The sequence below is a fragment of the Python bivittatus genome, unplaced genomic scaffold, assembly GCF_059951505.1.
Source record: "Python bivittatus isolate LINGU-HERP-01145 unplaced genomic scaffold, Pbiv_v1 ctg000020_np1212, whole genome shotgun sequence".
In the NCBI taxonomy this organism is placed as follows: domain Eukaryota; kingdom Metazoa; phylum Chordata; class Lepidosauria; order Squamata; family Pythonidae; genus Python; species Python bivittatus.
In genome coordinates, this window is record NW_028277030.1 from 85016094 (window position 1) to 85037146 (window position 21053).

Consider the following 21053-nt stretch of genomic DNA (forward strand, 5'->3'; position numbering starts at 1 on the left):
TTGCTTTCAGAGAAGAAAGTAAGAAAGGGAAAAAGTCTTTGGACAGCCAGAGCATTGAATAACATCCTATATCTAGAAGTAAAGTTTTAGATGCATAACATAAATGAATAAAATGGAAAGGAGATTAGCTGTTCACTCTGGAATAAGATTTTCTCTCTTTAAGATTGCATGTCTTAATAGCAATTAATACTAGCTAAAATTTTGGCTTATATATCATTACATTATTTATATTGCCATATTACTTGCAGAATTCCGGTGAGGCCGAAATGATGGATCCAAAGTCATTTCTGGAATATCCAGAAGGCATTGTGAAGTGTGAAGAAAATAGAGAAAGGTTTGGCAAGAATCCTACTGAACTGCTCCAAAGAGTCAGCTTTGATTGCCATAATTTCTCATCTCCCGATCAGTGGGAAATAGGAAAACAACTGGGAAAATGCCTGGAGTTACAAAGGAAGGTTAATAGTCATGCTGTTATGTTCTTGGATGATAAAAATACAAATTATTTTATTTCCAATGGTGTTGTAAAATGTCAGCATAATAAATGCGAACCAAGGTCAGAAAGCAGAAAAGAAAGTAATGCTGGTTTTGTTGATGAAGAGATGGTAAGTGAAAAAGAATCTGAACTACCATTTAATTGGTCCAAACCTTCACAGCAATGGCATGAACAACTATGTGAAGTTAAGGCAGAAATGGCTGAAAGAAATGACTCTTCATCTCCTGGTTCTAAAGAACATTCTGGTAAACTTGTCAGCAGATCCATCATTTCTAAGATTCCAGTATGGCTTATGGAAGATTTAGATGGTGATGTATCACAGGTAACAGGAAAGTCAAGGAATCCTTCACCAGATGTTTCTGACTTTCAGAACATAGAATGGAAGCAATCTAATCCAGAGGACCATAGTTCCAGATTCCAGATTCTTCAAGGTACACAAAGGATTGGGCAGTGCAGAGATAAATATTATGTTGCTGTGGATAAATGTCCAGAGACCAAATTAGAAAGGAACCCTCGATTTAAGAAAATCAATGATCAAATCATAAATGTTACAATTAAGCCAGAGAGAAAACAGGGGATGACACCTGCTAAATCACAAATGAAGCACCACAACAATGCAAACACTGAAAACAGATGGGATGGAAAATCCTCTTCGAGTGATTCATTCTGCATATCTACTGACAATGAGAATGAATCAAATTTGCCTTGTTCTCCATATTTCACAAGGTGTAAGCTCCATAGAGCATCCAGCACAGGCAAGGATGGGGAACTCTCTGATGCTGATTATGCCACAGATGAGCCTAGTGGAGCTGAAGATTACGTCTTAAAAAGCTGTGGAAAATTGTTTCCAAAGAAACTCAGTGCTCGGGAACTCATGGACCAAAAGGAAACCTCTCAGATCACAAGCAGCAGCAGCAGCGAATCTAGTCTCAGAGATGGCTGCCTAAAATGTGAAAGGTCTTCCTGTACAGCATCTCCTTTTCATCCCTGGGAAGCCACAAAAGATCAAAGAGAGCCTGAAATACTGATCAAGGGTACTGCAAGTAATTATGGTGGAGAACTAAATTGGCAGATTCCTCTGAGAAATGATCTTGTGGCTCGCCTTTTCCCTGTTTTCAAGAGTAGAGCAAATCCAGATGAGAAAGGCACTCTAGGTAATTTGTATATACCCTATAGGGATCCTGTTTTATATCTACTCTATTCAGTTGGTATCCTTTATATCACTGTTTTGCAACCTTGGCAACTTTAAGCTGTGTGGCTGTGGAATTCTGGGAGTTGAAGGTTAATATTGAGGTTTAATGTTGGTAGAAGGTTCTTAAACTAGGCTGCCACCAATCAGGCTGAGCTTTTTGACACAACCCACTTTAGTCTGCGAGGCTGGGAAGTTCTCAGCCTCTTTCCTGGGAACTTTTACCTTCAGCTCAGCTTTAGGAAAACTGGGTGGTGGGCAGGTGGACTTTGAATCTTCTTGCCCCAAACCCAGAACTAATTATCTCCTTGAATAAGAGATTTCAGCACATGTTCAGATTTTATTGAGAAGATAAAGTTGGAGATCATCTGGGCCTTCTGACTGGATGTTGTTAGGGAGGTTCTCCTTGTTGTTACCTTTTTCTTGTGCATTGTTCTTATCTTCTTTATAGAAGATGAACAGTAATTAAAAGCTAGATTTTTTGGAGAGGCGGACTGTCACTTTGCCCAGTGAAGCAAAGTGCACTAACTCTGATAAGTCTAGTGGCTAAACAACTTTCCTAATGATCCTTACAGGAATGATAAAAATACATTCTGATTTTCACCAATTGTATAAATGGGATTATACAAGAGAGAATTTTTAAAAAAATAAGTGGAAACTGAATTCTATCTGCCAAGAGCTTCCAGCATGGTCCAACTTTAATGTGCTCTGTTGTGCCATACCACAGTGTAGGGATTTGTTATGGATGGTTTATAATTGTTTGAAATGCAGCTGCAGAAGCACTGATTCTTTGTACCTTTTATTCTACTAATCACTAAGGACACTAAGAGGAGAGATAAAAAGGGAATCCTCTCAGTTTCTCCCTTTGTCTTTGCTCTGCTTTGTAAAACTGATAATAGCAGGCTCTCTTGTTCAACTGCTTCCTACAGAAAAAACAAGGTTGCTTCTATCCTTCCTTTTCCCCACTATGAAGTGAGGAGAGGATGCTCAGAGAGGTAGTCTTTTTGTGTGAGCATGTAACTTCCTTAATAAAACAGATTAGACCTTTCAGACCATAAGCACTGGAAATTCTTGATGAGCTTGGTACTCTTCACTTACATATCCTCTGTTAAATACAGATCCATTGAATGAACTGAAGGATTCCATTAGGGTTAAGTCAACATTTTCCCTTCAATAATGTTAATAAATCTGTGATAAGAAGAACCACCAAAGTAACATTTGGGCTACCATTCCTCTGAAAGTTGATTCAATATCGTGCAACTTCATGGAATCGCACTTTGGAGGGGTGGGGGATGGAGGGGAAGATAAGCTGATTATGCAGATGCAGATTACCTATGAGACTGATTACAAGTACCTTACCAATTAATATTTGTAATGTGTTAAAAATCCACTCTGTTGAGACCTTTCTGAGATTGCCTGAAAGATTTTGATGCATGTGAGTTCAACAATTTCTTGCTTAATGGTTGTTAAAGTCATGATGGAATTTGATGAGAGACTATGACTAACTAAGGTGAACACTAGATGGCAGTAAAGTGATACGGAAATCTAGTGGCCATTCCCCCCTCTTTTTTTTTGCAGCTCAGATCAGATAGCCTTAGTACTAACAAAACTCGCCAGTGCCACTGTGAGTGCCTAAATCTGCCAGTGCCTAAGCCTCTGCTGCTGTATTTCTTCCCCAAAGGTGGCTTATGTCTGCAAACCCCAAGTACCACTTCAGTTCTGCTCTCTAGAATATGATCACCAGCTCTGTCACTAATGACTATTGTTGGGCTGGGGGGCTCCATCTGAGTGGTTTGGTTTGGAGCCCAGAGACCTCTACTTACACCCCTGATGCCAATCAAACAATAAATCACATGTTGGCTTAACATGTCTACTGAACCAGAGTTTCAGAGTTTTTTTTCCTCTGTAATATCTTTTGATCAACTTAATTCAGTGTTTTTCAGCCTCCACAGCTTTAAGATGTGTGGACTTCAACTCCCAGAATTCCCCAGCCAGCATGCTGGCTGGGGAATTCTAGGAGTTGGTCCACATATGCAGAGGTTGAGAAATGCTAATCTAATCAAAAGGTTTTCGTGATACTTCCATTACCTTATTTGACTTCCATTACCTTATCTTGTTAATACACACTAACACAATATATTCACAAGAATTTCTTTGTAGAGCAAGCTCCAAAAAGGCAAATGGCCAAGCCAGGAGAAAACAAATGGGAGGCTCCTGTGAACTGTAGAGAAACCTTTCTGTTAGCTCAAATGAAAGATGAGCAAGCAAAAGCAATGGATATTCTCAGGTAAGGAAATTAGGAAGATTTATTTAGGATAGAAGTATGAATCCTATGCTTCCCAATACATGTATATCCATATAATTAAAGCCTTCGTATTTACATTTGTAAATCTATACCTGCAATGGTAAAAATACTGGTTTTAGCATGCAAACAATAACAGTATACTGGTACAAACAATGAAGAATAAGAGAAAAGGTTAAAATTGTAAAATGTTCCAAATTTGCACTCCTGACTGGAATCTCATCGGACCAATTTCTAACTCTTACTACTTGGAGTATTTATCTGTTTACATGTTTGTCGTTAAGCAAATGGCTCAGATTGCAGGTGTTGAAAACAGTGGGTGTATTCTGAGGGGTGAATAATAGAAGAGGTTGATGTGAGATTAAGTACGTGAAATCTGAGTACATCTCCTTATGATTTACTTATCAGAGTGGAGAGGGATAAAGGCAGATATCTTTAACATTAAACAATTAATAGGAAGAAATTGCTGGATTGTATTTCACCTCCTGGATCACAAGAATGCAACTTGAGGCCTAGTAAAATAGTTTCTGAATCATTTCCTGAACACAGCCCGGAAGACCCACACCAGCCTTCGACAATACATTTCCTGAAAGTCAACTAATCTAGAATGATGGGTTAGAACAGATTAACAACTCCAAATATTGAGTCATTTCAGAATTATTTATTGGATATCTTTAGGCTGTGAACTGAGCATTTACAGTCTCCCATTTAGAGATGCAGCTATCCAGCAGGATGGGATTTGTAATTCAGAGACAGAAGACATTCTTTGCACTTAGAAAGTCCCTGGTTCACTTCTTGTTATCTCCAGTTGAAAAGATCTGAAAGCAGTTGATGAGATCCTCATTTAGATCCTAAACAGCCACTTCCAATGTGCATAGGCAGGGCTGGATGAGCCAAAGGTTGGATTTAGTAATTTCATACATTTCTTTTGTGGTACACCAATCCCCAAACTTATCTGAGTTGCAAATCAAGGCCAAATTAAACGTCAAGGCAAGCACGAGTGTCCAAATTATAACTTTGTATTACTGAAATGCAGATTTTGTCTAATTTTCTGTGTAAACCAGTAGTGACTAGACATTTAATTCTTTTTCTGGGACCATTTTTTTTTTTTTTTGAAAAACCAGAGGAGATCTGGTAGTTTTCTGGCATGTACCCTTGAATCTTTTTGTTTTCTTCTGTTTTATTTTGCACGGATGGTAAAACTTCTGGGGAAGTCCCTGGCATTGCTGACCCTGTATGTTCAGATTCCAGCCATCCAGAATTAAACTGGGGGGCAAGGGGAGCTACTGGTGAATGCTTGCCTTCCTGATCGTATGATATTCCTACTCCTATAGCTAGGGTTTTGTTGTTTTTTTCTCCCCAGCAGAAGACAAATCAGCCAGTATGATGCTGTCAGGGCTCAGACATCACATCCCCTGGAAGAATGTAAGAGCCAAGAAACATTGAAACTCCCCAGAGAAAAATCAGAATGTGAGAAGCCCACACCAGCTATTAAAAAAGAGGAAGAGTCAGAACAAATAAGAGTAGGTGGCATCTTTTTGGCTGTAACTGCAATCCTCAGTTCACTTTTTCTAATGAGAATATAGAACTGATAATTAGGGAATTTGTCTGATATGATGACAGTTTCGTGTAAAGGAGAGAAACAAAATGACTTGGGAGGAAAACAGGGTCCCAAAAGCTAGTGGCTTTGTTTATTTTTAAATAAAGTTACTGTGCAAAGTTTTGGATGCTGGAGAGTTCCTTGAGATATGTTTGTGTATGGGAGGTATTTTTAAAGAGTCAGTGTAAGAGGCCTCCTCTGCTCTCTATTATCACTGCTTTCCCAAAACCTTTTCTTAAGGTGGTCATTGTTACCTCCAACTAGAACTGAAACGGCATAATCTGTGAATGAAATTTGGGCACGTGGTTATGTAGCAGCATCCCTAGCTGCCAACAGAAAAAGCTATCTATGGCAAGAAGTAATATCTAAAAGAGATCTTATTGGACCTGCAAGTCACCAAACTGAATGATGATAATATCAAGCCAGTAGTCTTGTCTGCTTGGTTTATAGGCCTCTACTGTCTGATAGGAGATCTTTTCAGGTGCCAAAAAAATATCACTGGAAAAATAATGGCTGAAGCCACCATCATATCTTCCGAGATTTTGGAAAAGTTACTCACCAGATTTCATGAAATCTTTTCTTCCAAAATCTTGTGAATTTCAAGATTCTTATCCAAAATTTGTTAGGATTTCGTGTGCTGTGTGTGTGCTGTATGTATGTTCCTTTGAGGTTCTCTGAAATTTCACCAGCACATTGTTCAGTGCTGATCTCTGTTGTCTGGTGTTTTATAGATAGCTATTTGTGTGTGCACATGCAATGATCAGATGAAGAAGTATGAGGAACAGCCAAGTAACCTTCACAAAGATCTAGTTATCAGAATTTTTCCTCTTACTTTCCTGTGTTTGGTGGGGAGAAATAGCATCACATTGCATTTTCAAAGGCACTTGCTTGCATGATCTTGGGGGAAAGTTGGTGTTTAATTGATTTCAGCCTTCCATAATTCCACTTAGCATCATCTTTAATATCTGTCCCTGCTGATTAGGTAAGATGATAGAATTTATAGTCCAATTCATTTGATAGATGTGAGGTTAGAATTCATTAGTCTTACTGCAATAATTATCATTGGAAGAACTGAAGGGCCAGATTAGGGACAGACCATCTTGGTGATGTCTATCTATGTGGTTGCTAAGAGGTGACACTGACTTGTGGCACATAATCAATTGCAATAATTACAAATTGACAAGCTCTCAGTTCCCATTTTTCTCTTTTTATGTTGTTACTCAGCTCTTTTTGCATCTGTTGACCTGGGGGATGGGGTGGAGGTGCAAGAACATCCTTGAGGTGCCTGCCTAAATCTCTCCCAGCTTGACACCTCCCTAATATGTCCAACATCCATAATTTCTCATCTTGGTATAAAGAAAGACCAACACCTAATGCTAATACTTAGTCTTCCATCAGAAATGGAACAGTATCTTTTTTCTCCTTGGAAAAATATCTGCTTTCTAATGACAGATGTTAAAGAAGCAAATTGCAGGCCTACAGGAGGAGTTCAGGAGAAACAAGATCCACTGGCAAGCTGCCCATGGCACGCTAAGGAGTCAAGTGGAAGCACTGACCAAGCAGAACCTAGAGCTCCAGGATGAGCTTGGAGTCTCTGAGCATCAGAAGATGGGAACCCAGAGAAAACATGGAGCAGTGGATATTATTAACAGATCAGAAACACCGGTACTATAAACAAGACTTTTATTATTTGAGTTTAATCTCTTGGGCTCTCTTCCCCATGCCTGCTTCAGAGTAAAGACTAAGGGTCTTGTCAGAATATTCCATTGGTAACAGATTATTTTCAGACCAGCTTCAGAACTCCCCCTAATGAAATCTTACAATGCATCTAACCAGCATATCAATTCATAGGGAGGCGCTGGTGGTATTGGAGTAGGCAGCAAAGTGGGATTTATTTCATTCATGTGCAAGGACAAGAAATCTCCTGGAAGCTGGCCCTTTCTTTTCTCACCAAGGAGTTGGCTGCTGCACATGTCGCCTTAGCATTGTTTACTTTTTCAAATTCAGGTGTACTGAGAATCACTACTGGCTGTATTGCACTCACTTAAAACATTTTTGTTGTTAATGCATCATTTCCTTCCCAGCTTTCTGCAGCTATTTTGAGAGGGACATCCTCCCAAGAGTCTGCAGAAGAGAGACCATTGCAAGATAGCCACAAGAATCTCATCAATGTGCATGTAAGAAGGAAAATACCATTCGATGATTTGGCTCATAGAGATAGGAATGCCCAGGTAAGTCATGTGACCATGATGATGCACAAAAAAGAAAAAAAATGCTTCCAACACATAGGGAATGGGTACAACTTGTGCAGTATTGTAGCTGGACTATGGAAGCAGAGGCTCAAATCCCCACATGAAATGAAAGTTGATGTGGTCCTGTGGGTAATATACTAAGCTAACAAGATCCTAATCTGAATCTTGCTGCTTCCATGACCTCAGTAAGTGTCCTTGGGCATATGTCTCTCTCTTAGCCTTGGTTCCACCATCTTTAATATGGTACACTATAAAAGGGGCTATCTTCCTTTCCTTAGCCTAGCGTTGTCTAGATGTGTGGGGGCTGTAAGTCACAAAGGTCACTCTGGCTGGCAGTTTTGGAAATTGTAGTCCCAGGATATTTGGAGGGCACCAGGTAAAAAAGACACTTACTTACGTTTAGTTTGCCAATTGTAAAGCTTACAATGTAAGATGACTAAGGGTACTGAACTCTAAAAACATCATATAAATAGATGGTCATCATCATCATGGATTTCCATTATTTCAGCTGTTATTTCGTAGTTGCATTTTCACCGATAGGGACTGCAAAGGTCATTTCTTGTAAAAACTTCTAATGTCTTCTAGGCAACCAGAAGTGCAGTGCTGAGGTCTGAGTCACTGAAAAGTGCAAGAGGAGAACAAAGAGCAAGGAGTCCATCTAAAATGCTTAATAACAGAAGTTTGACCCCTACTGGTCGGAGGACACCCCATCAAACACCCTTTCAAACTCAGAAAGTAATGTGGATTCCCTGAATAGACCCGTTCCTTTAATTTTTCTGTGTAACCCACCTTTGCCAGATCTCTGTGCAGCATGAAACTGTTTCAAGACAACACACTAAGGTAGAAAGGTTAGAAAGTAAAAGTACACAGCATACCCAACATAGGAGAGAAATTTAGATAAAGCTTGTGTGTTTTCCCCAGGCAAAGTGCCTGTTCGAAGGAATAGCCTGGGAGTCTAATGCAACAGTCTAAGGTGCTTGTTTATTTATGTGTTAGTAGCCTGTATCACCTGTGAACAGTCTGAGGACATGTCCCCAGATTACCACCCTTTCCATGCCATAATCCCTCCAAAGCAATTAGAAACCAATCTGGAAATCCTGAGTGCAGGCAGAAAACACACCATGAGTCAATCACTACTACTCCATTTGATCTGTTCAAGAGTATAAAGACAGTCATTCAAGGAGCGCTCTACTCTGAACTACCATCAGTCCTGGTACAATAATGAAACCAAGCCCCCCCACCCCAAAAGTCACTTCTACCCCATATGAATGGGAAATGAAATAAACTGTTGCTACCCCTCTCCCCTCCATGTTGTTAGTTTTTCTCATGTGTATTTGCTTATTTTCAAAGTCCTGTAACATTTCCTACGTGAGATGCTTTCTGAATGCAAAGTTGTCTTTTCTTTTGCATTTTGCAGGCGGTGGCAGTGAAATGATAGCCTGCTGGTAATTTTGCAACCAAGCATTTTTCTCATTAGCTGCAATCATGGTTATATGTTGTGATGAGGGTTGGAGTGGAGGAAATGCATTCTAAGCAATGCCTACACATGGGCACTAAGAATAAGATGCTGGTGCTCTTAGGCTAGGTCTGGAATAATGGTCAGTTTAAGGCCGAGAGAAAGGCCATAGGGTGATGGAAGGGTTCTCTGCAATGGGAAAACAGATTACCCAGAAGCTCAACAGAACATGAGCACTGAAAAGCAAATGCCAGCTTTGTTGTCCTTTCAAGTCAACCTGTTCAGGCTTAATGCTCTGATCTCCCTGCACTTGAGTGACTAGATCCAAAGTGAGTAATTCTCTGTGCCATTGCCGAATATGATACCATAGGGTCCTTAGTTGTATGGAAAGTTCTCTTTGCATTCAAACACAAGCAGAACACCCCATCCTCTTTAAGATCTTGCTGCTCAGACTATCTAGATTAACAGCTGAATGCACAAAGATTGCTTGCCTGCAGGTGTTGAAAGGAATACCAGAATGCATGGCCCTGTGCCCTTTTCACAAGCTTAGGGTTCAAGCTTGCCTCTCTTTGGTGATGACTACCTTTCACCCAGGTTCTGATTAGCTAACTGTTTTTTACTTTTATTTCAGACATCTTGAGAATGGTAACAATGTTCGTAGGGCTGCAAAGTATCATAAGCTTTTCTAGGTGGCTGGCTGACTTCTAGACCTATGGGGAAGAATTCTAAAGGAGAAGGAAGACTAGGAAGATTATTGCCTGCTGTTTCCATTCTTTGACTGAGGCACTTCTTTACTAACTCCACCCCTCCTATTTCTGCAGCATTTTTGCACTGATGCATGTGTGTTCTCCCTGCTGTCTTCCTTGCTGTAGTCCATCCTCCTATTGAGCCAACCAGTGCCCTCCATCTGGCCAGTGGGGAAGCACAAAAGTGCCCCATCACAATGTTGGCTGTTCCCTCACCATGTTTGCTGTTAAAGCTGAGGGGAACAACAGCCCACCCAGCCACTGGTGGCAAAGCAACCTCTCTGAGCAGATGGGGAGGACAGGGTGAAGAGACCCAGGTTCTACAATGCCAGAATGACAGGAAAGGGGAGAACCTCTAGGCAGCAGAAGCAGGATAAGGCATGGATTGACCTGCCTTGCAGAGCCAGAGGAAACCTTGTAAATCTGTATTGGTGCCATTTTCTCTAGAGCTGGAAGTCCTACATAAGCCTCAGGGGCATGGTGCCAGTCTGAGATTGGCACAGCCTTGGTTGTGGAAAGGACCTTAGGACCTGTTTGTTGGATCCCCAATGTAGAAACAAGTGGGATGAAAGTTTACCTTTTTGGAATATATCTTCAGGTTGTCTATAAAACACCCAATATCTGTATCACTGGAACAAATTTTTCCTATCTGGTAAAATGGCTGGGGTACAATTTTAAGAACTGGGTATTCTGGCTGGGAATTCAGGAGGATACCATATTTAATAAGGCTGAAGTAAAAGTAATAACTGTTCTTGTTGCTTTTGTCTCAGTCTCACTTTCACAGAAAGTGGGCAAATCTTTATACATCTAGACATTTCAAATGATGGCATGTGCAGAAATATTTTTATTCATTTAAAAGTTGCCTCTTTGCTGTAGGCCTCACCTCAGTGGATGTCTGACCAGCAACAAAACCATGGAAGAAATACACCCATGTCTGTGTCTAACCTGTGTATGCACAAGAATACCGATCCATCTTTGTATGTAAAAGGTAAAATATGTGTAAAAAGAAGACTTCTAGTTACTGGAGAATGGGCTCCTTTTGCTAGCTAATAGTAACAATAGCAACATACTGTATTGATTTCAAAAATAGATTCTGAATGAACTGTGCTTTATTGCGCATTCATTAACCATTTTAATCTATCAATATTTGACTTCCTTTAGGCATATGCTCTTCCACCTCAGGTACTTCAGAAGATGCAGCATTTTTAAACAGCCTAAATAGTGACATTTTAAACTCCACACCCTTGACTGATGTGAAAATCCAGGTATGCTTACCTACAAACTTTAAATGTCATATTTAATAGAAAAAAAGTTCCTATAATTTTGCTTTAAAATAACAGCCTCCAAAACCAAGGGAGATGTTCCTTTTCCTCAAAAACCAAAACAAGGTGGCTTTCTCATTACCGCAAATGATTTCAAATTAGTTGCTTAATATCTCTGCAGGTGATGGAGGATCTTGGCGACAAAGGGGCTCAGAGATTCAAGAAAGCCTCTGAGCAATTAGTATCAACAACCATCTCCAGGCCAAACAGTGTCACTGCAAATGGAAGGAAAACACCCAAAGAGAATCTTTCTACACTTGTGAAGGCTGAAAAAAAGGTTTGAGCTCCTAAGGATTCATCTATTATATTTCCTTCTTATGTATCTGGGGTAAGATCAGCATCTTTTTTGGGATGATAGACATATTTGGAACCTTGAAAGCATGTCGGATGTCTCATAAATGGTGACCATTGGAAGATTGCCTCTATTAAATGGCTGCCGTGGTGACTATCACCAGTTTAAGAAGAAAGGATTTCCCTTTTGTTATTTTTCTTCACTGTCAATCCTACTATAGGTGTACATTTCCGCTACCTCAGCAGGCTTAAGATATTTTGTTCAAAATTGACGTGATCCATACATTAAATTGTAAAGGTTGGTTATCACCTTTAAAGCCCTACATGGCATGGGGCCAGGCTACCTGAGGGACCGCCTCGCCCCCACGATGTCAACCCGTCCCACCTGATCTCACAGAGAGGGCATGCTCCAGACCCCCTCGGCAAAAGAACTCCGATTAGCGGGGTCCAGAAGGTGGGCCTTCTCAGCTGTAGCCCCTGCCCTTTGGAACATCTTGCCCCCAGAGGTGAGACAGGCCCCCTCACTCCCGGCCTTTCAGAGGGATTTGAAGACTTGGCTCTGCCATCTGGCCTGGGGCGGGGAGGGAGGTTGTCAGAAATGGGGTTGGCTAGCCCCTTAGTGGCCTGGTGTGGCCTCCATCGGCCTCTTGGATTTTTTATCTTTTTTCTATCTGTGTAAGTGTGGTTCTTTTTATAACTTTTAATTATGTATTTATGGTTTTAATTTGATGTAAACCGCCCAGAGTCCCCCATTGTGGGGAGATGGGCGGGGACAAGCCTACTAAATAAATAAACAAATAAACAAATAAACAAATAAATAAATAAACTGTGACTTAAGGTTTGATTTGTTTTTCGACATTTTGTGAAATAATTTTGACTGTCACAGTGATATGCAAATATCCTGTTACATTTAGTCTTCTCTGAATTGAAGTGGGTAACAAAAAAAACCCCTTAGGATGAACAAAGAATTTCTCTTCAAGGATGATGTTTTCTCATGCTGAATGTATTTTCCCCATTATTTTAGCTTCTTTACATTGCCACCAGAAATACTAAAAGGCTTGTTGTGGAATAACAATTCCATGCCCAATGAGTAGAGGAGGCCAACGGGTAAAGAGAAAAGTTTACTCTGTAACAATAGGTGGATTAGTCCTGCAAGAACAGATGCAGCCATCAGGATGCTTACAGCCCTCATAAGCATGCAGGGCATGATGCATCCATTTCTTATTGCTTTCGCCTTCTATGGTTACAGTGTTTGCATACGATCTTTGATTAGTTACTTCCCCGTCTTAGAATACCTTGACATGTGTACTAATTTATTACTTTGATTTCCTTGTCTGTTTAGAGATAATAGATAATTTTCCTTGCAGGCTTTCTTTATTGCCCTTTCTTTCTTTATTGCACTTTCAATAAATACCAGGATAATCCAGCTCTATCTTTGATTTGGTGGACCATCATCTCTTCCAACTACAGTATTCGAATTCCCCAGAATGTCCTCCCAAATTGCAGAAATATCTGCATAGGCAACAAGACAAATAATTTTTCTGTGTTAGTCTTATATCAGGTGTGTCTATATTTTCTTGCCTTTATTTCCTCCCCCTTAGGGGGGAAATCAAACACTTGTTTAAGGAAATATCATGTATTTTGGATATTGGCTTTTGTAAAATAAGTTATTCTTCACAGAGACACAGATGCAGATGAATTCTTGTTTAATTGCTGATGGGTTTCTTTTCCAAAGCCAACATTACCCAGAAGAGCATCACCCTGTGCTGAAAGCAAGGCTGATGGGGAAGTGAAAGAAGAAATAAAGTACCTAGATGGAAAGGTAAGACATTTTAGGTGTATATAAAATCAGACAGCATCGACCAGTGTTATACATATCCTATGCTGAATAACAAATATGGACTTTGGAAAGCAGTACTTGCTTGAACACATGCTTCTCTTTCTCTCATTCTCTCTCTCTTTCTCTCACCTGATCAAGCCATCATGCTGAAATCCTAAATCATGGTTAATTGGGCATAAACTACAGGGTGACACACCAACTTTCTTCACTGCTATCATATCTGTCTCCTCTTGATATTGAAATCAACTCTTGTTCTATTTCATCTGTGAAACCAAGAGGACTAGTGAGGCTCCTTAGTGTCAATGCAAATAGAAGGCCAACTGTGCAGTGTGTGTGTACGGTATATGTGTGTGATTCATTTTCTGCCTCTATCTTCCCTGTTTCAAATGTCTCCCCCATCTTCACTCCTCTGTTGCTTTTTGACTTTTAAGGTGGCTCAAAATGTGTCCAAGCCAGTGTGCATTTTGAGCTCCAAGCAAGGAAAATCAATGTGGGTACTTGTGCATATGTAATATGGATCAGAAAAGCTGCAGGTGGGGAAAGAGCTTAAGGTAAATGATGCAGGGGCTTCAGAACAATGCAGGTTCAATTTGCTGGATAAAAGACAAGTCACATAAGGGAGCTGCCTTTTATACATAGCCTTAATCTGAGGTTGTGCTGGCGTGCTGGGCAGCTAGTTTCACTTGGCACATGCCTTGAAAAATTTATTAGCTGGGAGTGTGTTCTCCATCTGCTCTCTGAGAGGTCTTGCATGATTTCCTAGGTGCTCTCTGCATGCAGTGAAGCTAACTTCCCGTACAGCTGGTTTGCGTACGATGGGGGTCACATAATGCGAAAATTAAACTCTTATAGACATATGTCTCTGCCATATGGTAATTCATCAACGTGCAAATTGGAGCACCCCATGCAGGACTGGAAGTCTCCAAGGAGATGCAGATTATGCTGACTTGTAGAGAAATTGAATTTTTAATGCAATTTGTGCCAGACATGGATCTCATAAAATCAGCCTTTGTGACTGGCAGCAGGATTCTTTCTCTCCACTGTAAAAGCCTTTTAAGGAAACCTTGAGATTGCTGCCCACACATTTACTGAAAGGTACTGAAAATTTCTATTTTGAAAATCTGTCCTTTCCTCCTGATTCTTTTTCTAAGACAAGCTTTGCAGATGTACTGTATGTTACATCTGTCCCAAAAAACAGTTAAAAGGCAAAGGAGATACAGCTGTAACACAGGGCAAGTGTCAAAAAAAGAAGCACAGATGTAAGAGGAATAACTGGTTAAACATAGTTTTTTATACAAAGCTTTATAATAAAAGTTATTTATAACTAATGATGATCATAGAGCCTAATGGGTTGCAGATCTTTATCAGCTTTATAATAATACACTAATGTAATTTGTGCGAGTGTAGCCAATGTAGATGCTGAGATTTTATTATGATCATTTATGGATTTATTTATATATTTAAGCAGTCTGTATAGCTGCCCATCTCTCAAGAGTGACTATAGGCAGTACACAGAGTATTAAAACAAAAACTCCGCAAAACCCCTAACAACATAATATACAAAATAAAGCATCCAAAATAATAATCCAAAATAGTAATAACAATCATCCATTTTCAGTCAATAAAGACCAAAGGAAACAGAACTGGTTTAGCCTCGTAACTCAAATTCCTGAGGGAACTTCCAGGTCTTTAAGCCCCCCTCCCCACCACCTCTTTTCTGCTTTGTAGAATATAGTTTATAGGAAAACACTTATTCAGTGAGTTTGAGTTGAGTTTTGTAAGATTTGAGTGAGATCCTTGCACTGATAAGCAACTTTGTTTCCATTCTCACAAGAATTGCTGGGAGTCGAGTGGCATATAAATTTAATAAATTATTATATTTGGTCGCACAGTCAGCCAGATGTTTAGACTGGATTTGGCATTTTTATCCACCTATCAAGTCCTTCCCACAGACCTGGGATAGGCAGATGTTGTTGTCTGATGGTGTTAAAGGTATCATTGCAGGATATAAGCTGTTCCAAGTAAAGCTGCCTTTTGCAATTGACTGATGGTGATTTTGTCAATGCCAGTGGTATTCAAGTGGTGCTCCAGATGTTTTGGGATTGTACCTAAGGCGCCTATAACTATTGGTACTAGATGATGATGATGATGATGATGATGATGATGATGATGATGATGAAGGAGAAGGAGAAGAATAGTTCTCATCAAGATGGATTTCTTTTCCCTTTGCCTTACTCCTTTGCAAAGGGAAGACATCTCCAGGGTAGAAGTGCTAGCAACTTTTTTCCCCACCCAAGAACATAAAGTTGAATTGTAACACAACTTGAAATGGGACATTGGGGTTCTTATATCTGAACACTCCGGCAGCTTCCAAATGGAGGACTTCTGTTCTACCAGTCACAAGGCCTTGTGCAAAAGTTACATTTTTTTTCCTCCTTAACAGATTTTTTTTTTTTTAATGGAAAGGAAAATGGTATAAGAATGTTGGAAACAGACACGGTGATACAAATGGTGAAGGACACTTTCTTGGCCTCCTTGTAAAATGTTGTCAAAGAGGCAGGGTGATTGCAGAATGCACTGTCTCTCATTCATTTACAAGCTTGTGAATAGAGAGAAAATTTAACCTAGCTTGCTTTTTCCAGGGCTCAGATGGAACCCTCTAATGGCCAAATTTGTTCTGAAGAGACCAAAACAGTACTTTCTAGTGTAGATAAGACCTTTTAAGTGTGACATTTGTTGAGTTATGGCTGTCCATACAAGAAGGGAAGTATGCATAGTCTCTCAATCTCAGTCTTTGCTTTAAAGGTGAAGCAGCTATTCACTGATGGACGCAGAATTACTACATACCCCAATGGTACAAAGATGGAAATTAGTACCGATAAAAAGACAACTACTATTACTTTTTACAATGGCGATATTAAGAAGATTTTACCAGATCAGACAGTGGTGAGTATATTTATTTATATCTCTCTGCTTTAAAGCTAGAGTTTTAGCAATGGACTGTTGAATTCTGAATGATTAATCTTGAGGGAAAAGAAGATAAATATCAGACCATGTCATTTTGTTGCAGCAAAATATGAACACATTTCTTTGGGCATACACTTTTATAGTCAGCCCATTTCAACCATGCACAGCAAGAGTATTGCACCATTTATTTTGCTTCTGCTGGTCATGGGAAGGGTCGCAAAGGGGTTTAACTGAATGAAACCCTTGCATATCCTGAACCAAAGGGTGTGACAATTTCAGGCTTGCAGAATGATTTTTAAAAAATTTATTTAACAGCAAGATGGAGCTTAGTATAAGAGTCAATTAATTAGAATTAAGGCATTTCAAACCAGTAGCCCATGAATACAGGCATTTCTTGTGAATAGCAGAGCTGAATGCAACTCACAACATTTCCACATTGGCCAATCTGTTTGGAGTTCTGTAAGCTTTTTTTTTTTTTTTAATCATTTTGGTTAGTACTGTATAATGTTTAAGTCAGGGTCATTTTGTGACTACTCTTGTTAAGTCCTTTAAAATAGGAAATCCTTGTTGGTCTGTTGTAAACAATCCGGAGATCTCCTGCTAGAGTCAACTCAGCCTTCTGGCCATCTTTGCTGTACAACCCTTCAGTCTTCCCAGGGTGCCTGAAGATGTATTTAAAAATCGAACTGGAGACATCAGCCCTAGCCTGCAGACAGTCTGGAGGGCATGAGGTTGGAGAAAAATATTCTTGAGGGCTGTTATTGTATCCAAAGAGATAATTTTAGCAGCCGCATTTTAATTAGACTGCTGAAGAATACTGGGACTTGAGGTCAGCTGCCATATTAATAGTGAGTGCAATGTTTGCATATGCATACAAAGCCCTTGAACTGAAAAACACAGTGGTTCCTCCTGTTCCTTCCCCACCCTACCCTTAGACATACTGGTTGGAGCATCTTCCAAAATGTATTCATGGGCTACTGGTTCAATACAGTTTCTTTCCATTCTCAATCTTGACACCACAACAGAAAGAAATCCACACCATTGCAAACTAGCCATGCAATTAATGCAGCTAGTTTTTTATGTACTGAATTACTTTTGTCACAAAGATATTAAACAAAAGGAAATATTTTGTGACTACCCAAGATATCTGGAGGAAGGGATGGTAAGTAACTGAGACTTGTTCACTCTTTTTTCAGATTTATTACTATGCAGATGCCCAGGCAACCAGGACTATTTATGTAGATGGTTTGGAGGTGCTGCAGTTTCCTAATGATCAGATTGGTATGTGATGTTCCCACAAATATTATATGGTATATTAGGTTTTAAACCTACTTCATCCACAAATGTTAGATAATAGATAATAGACTACTCTCCCCTAATCAGATGTGTTGAACTATATCTTCCATTATCCCAAACTAGTTCAGCCACTGGAACTATAATCCAATAGATCTACAGGGGGCCCAGTTGATAGAGGTAGCAATATAACTTCAGACTAGAATTGGCATGCTTCTGTACCAGTCTCTTTATGGAATGTCCACCAAAATAGACTCAGAAGACCTGTGTAGGCTATGAAACGTACTGGGTTGATAGAGGCAATATATTTTTCATATATTATATTAACTTCCATATTGCCCTTCAATAGACATTTCTGGGACTGTTCACAGTAGAAGGTCTGTCTGGAATGAGACTATGGCAGGGAGACATAAACAAAAAGATGCAGCAGTTTGTATTATGAACCCATAGTGATATGCTGGCTGTGTTAGAATCAGCAGAAATTTTCCGATTGTCTCCAGAAAAAGAAAGCACATTTATAAGTTATTATACATAAACAGAAACATGTCTGCATATGCTGATTTTCTGCAGGTTTCTTTTATAAGAAAGTAAAAATTATGGCATTGTGGCAGAAGATTGCATTTATTTGAGATTACACATTCTTTGGTTTGAAGTAATTATTATTTATGCATATTATCATGATTGCAAAGTAAGGTATAATGTCCCCTTTCTTGATTTAATAGAGAAAACTTCTTTTGTAAAACGTTGATGTCTGATGTTAATAGTTAGGCAACATTGTATGCTAGCCTTACAGTTGGAGGGAACAATTCAGAAAGACCGACTGTGAAATAATATTAGGATGTGTAATAGCTTGCTTCTATATTACAACATTGACTATTTGTGCATATTCTATTCACCTGTTTTCTGTTTGGAAAGCAACATATGTAAAGCATCTTCCCTTAATGAGGGAGCTGCAGTTTAGGATTCCAATGTGCCACCATTCCTGCCCTGGAAATCTGCCATGGCATGCTGTTGATAGATCATTATATATAATGGTTGTCTGTACGTACTTTATTCATGATACATTCATACTGGGAGGCTGTGGGCAATTAGGTTTATAAGGAATTTTCAATGATGTCCTTGTTAATAGAAAAGTACCATCCTGATGGTACCGAAGAAATCATCTTTCCAGACCGGACAGTGAAACGTCGCTATGGTGGAGGTCTTGAGAAAACCATTTTCCCAGATGGTACAGTTGTTAAAGTAGAAAAGTAAGTAAGTAGACTGATATAGGCTGGACGCTGGAGACAATGATTTTGAGTCAACACATCTTTTTCTTTGTCAGGAACTATTAAAGCAGAGCAGTTATCTTCACTGGCTTTTAGTGGTGCAAGATTTGTGAGTCCTGACTAGACCAAACTATAAGCTATTCTTACAGTTGCACCTTTTCTGTCTATTCTGTTGCACCTTTTTCAAACAATTCTAACTAATCTCTGCTAAATACTGTATCCTTGTCTGATAACCTCCTGGCTTACTGGCTGGCTTACTAAACTTGTGAAAGGTGCTTATTGCTGGGATCTCCTTTAGTGTGGGCAAGTGCCTTGACTCTAAGTGCTTTGAAGTTGAACATGTTATTTATTGCTTTACAGAAATGGAGTTAAAACCATCCAGTTTCGTAATGGGCAAAAGGAGATCCAAACTGCTGTTTCAAAAAGAAGAGAGTACCCTGATGGTACTATAAAGACTATCTATGCTAATGGCCATTGGAAAGCCAAGAACATTGCCCGACAGGTCCAAATCCAAGATGACAAGGAGGTCCTCATTCTTGATGAGTGACTCGTTCCCCTAAATCATGGTCTTACAGCCCGGCTATTTGCAGTTTTTCCAAAAGCCTTCTGCCAATGTTAAAATTCAAAATTAAACAATACAAATAGAATGCAGCTTGCTACAAATTAAATAGTGACATAATCAGTATTAAAAAAAAACTATAGAGATGTTCAGTATCAATTTATTTTTGAAAGATGGGTGGAAAAAAATGGCTGTCCCTATCTGCCTGAAGAAGAACGGAATCACTTCCACCTCTTTGAACTCCAGAATCATGGAGAAAGCCTGATTTGGTGTTCCTATTAGCCTTGGTTTGAACAGTGATGAGATGTGAGCAGAATCTCCTCTAAATCTCAGTGAGCCATTTCATAGGTGGTAAAAAATCCTCAGATACCTTGAGTGTTTAAGATATGGAAACCAGAACTTTGACTTTGGAGTGTAAAGAATCAAGAACCACTATCACTCTAAAATCATACAAGTAATACAGTATACTCTAAATAGTCTCAGGTACCACTCTGATACAAGCTCAGTAGCATCTGGAACACATTACGATGATGCCAAAATTAGGACACAGACACGGTAACATCATCACACACACTTCTGTCCCGAATACATAAGTAAGCCATAGTAGTTGTGTAATGGTGTTGCAAATGTTTTGTCATTTGCCCTTCTCCCTTGCGGACCATAATACTTTTTATCATGCAAGTTTGAATGCTTGTACTCATCTGTAGCTTTCTGTATTTTACAAAGGAAGATGTTTTTATTTTTTAATGCAAACTATTTTTCTAAAATATCACCAGTTCTGATCTGATTAAGATTACCTCCCCAGAATCCTGGTTTTGAGGTTTCAGTGCTTAGCTAAGCCATTGTTTGTTAAGTCACAGTTTGTTGAATTAGTCATAACTGACTGGATTCTCATAACATGCTAACCCATAAACAGTGGTTTACAAACTACAATGGCATCAAGCTAAGCTAAACTCAAACCAACTGTATTGTTGCTTAAGCCAATGTGTGTAACCTGGCCAGAAAATTCATCTTTCAGCCCAGGAGGCTGGGGCAATGCCTCTTAACACTTGTCAAAAGGTAGCAATAAGAATAGATGTTTCTGGAACTAGAATGGCTAATGGGTGAGTGGAGATGACTACACACACACACACACACACACACACACACACACACACCAGTCAAGGGGTTGCTGAATGAAAAGGCTGTTTATATGCAACAGGAAGGTAGCTCCCCCCACTCCAAAAAAAGTGGGGGAGCTGAGCTGGCAGAGTTCTTTTCAAGAAATTAAATGGCATAATGGAGCTCTCTAGAAATCTTCAAGTAAATAGGACTCCAATGCTATGAACCTTCATTTTATACTCACCTTGTAAGTATGTGAAAATAAACCATATGTCACAGAAATGCCATAAGTGCCAGTGAAATGAAACCTGGATAAACATTTGCATCCAGATAGGCTTCATTACTCAGGAGTGAGTATCCATAATATTTTTCCA

The 21053-nt window shown here is 39.5% G+C and overlaps 1 protein-coding gene across 1 annotated transcript; it reads left to right on the forward strand.

Annotated features, from left to right (window-relative positions):
* Positions 1–3847: 3847 nt before the first annotated feature.
* On the forward strand, positions 3848–19778 carry LOC112541714 (uncharacterized). The gene is made up of 13 exons (XM_088151088.1): positions 3848–3969; positions 5348–5507; positions 7037–7249; positions 7669–7815; positions 8422–8571; positions 10915–11026; positions 11200–11303; positions 11482–11637; positions 13387–13473; positions 16297–16437; positions 17655–17739; positions 18881–19001; positions 19380–19778. The coding sequence occupies exons 1-13, from the start codon at positions 3863–3865 to the stop codon at positions 19564–19566; spliced, it is 1770 nt and encodes a 589-aa protein (XP_088007214.1). The 5' UTR covers positions 3848–3862; the 3' UTR covers positions 19567–19778.
* The last annotated feature ends 1275 nt before the right edge of the window (positions 19779–21053 follow it).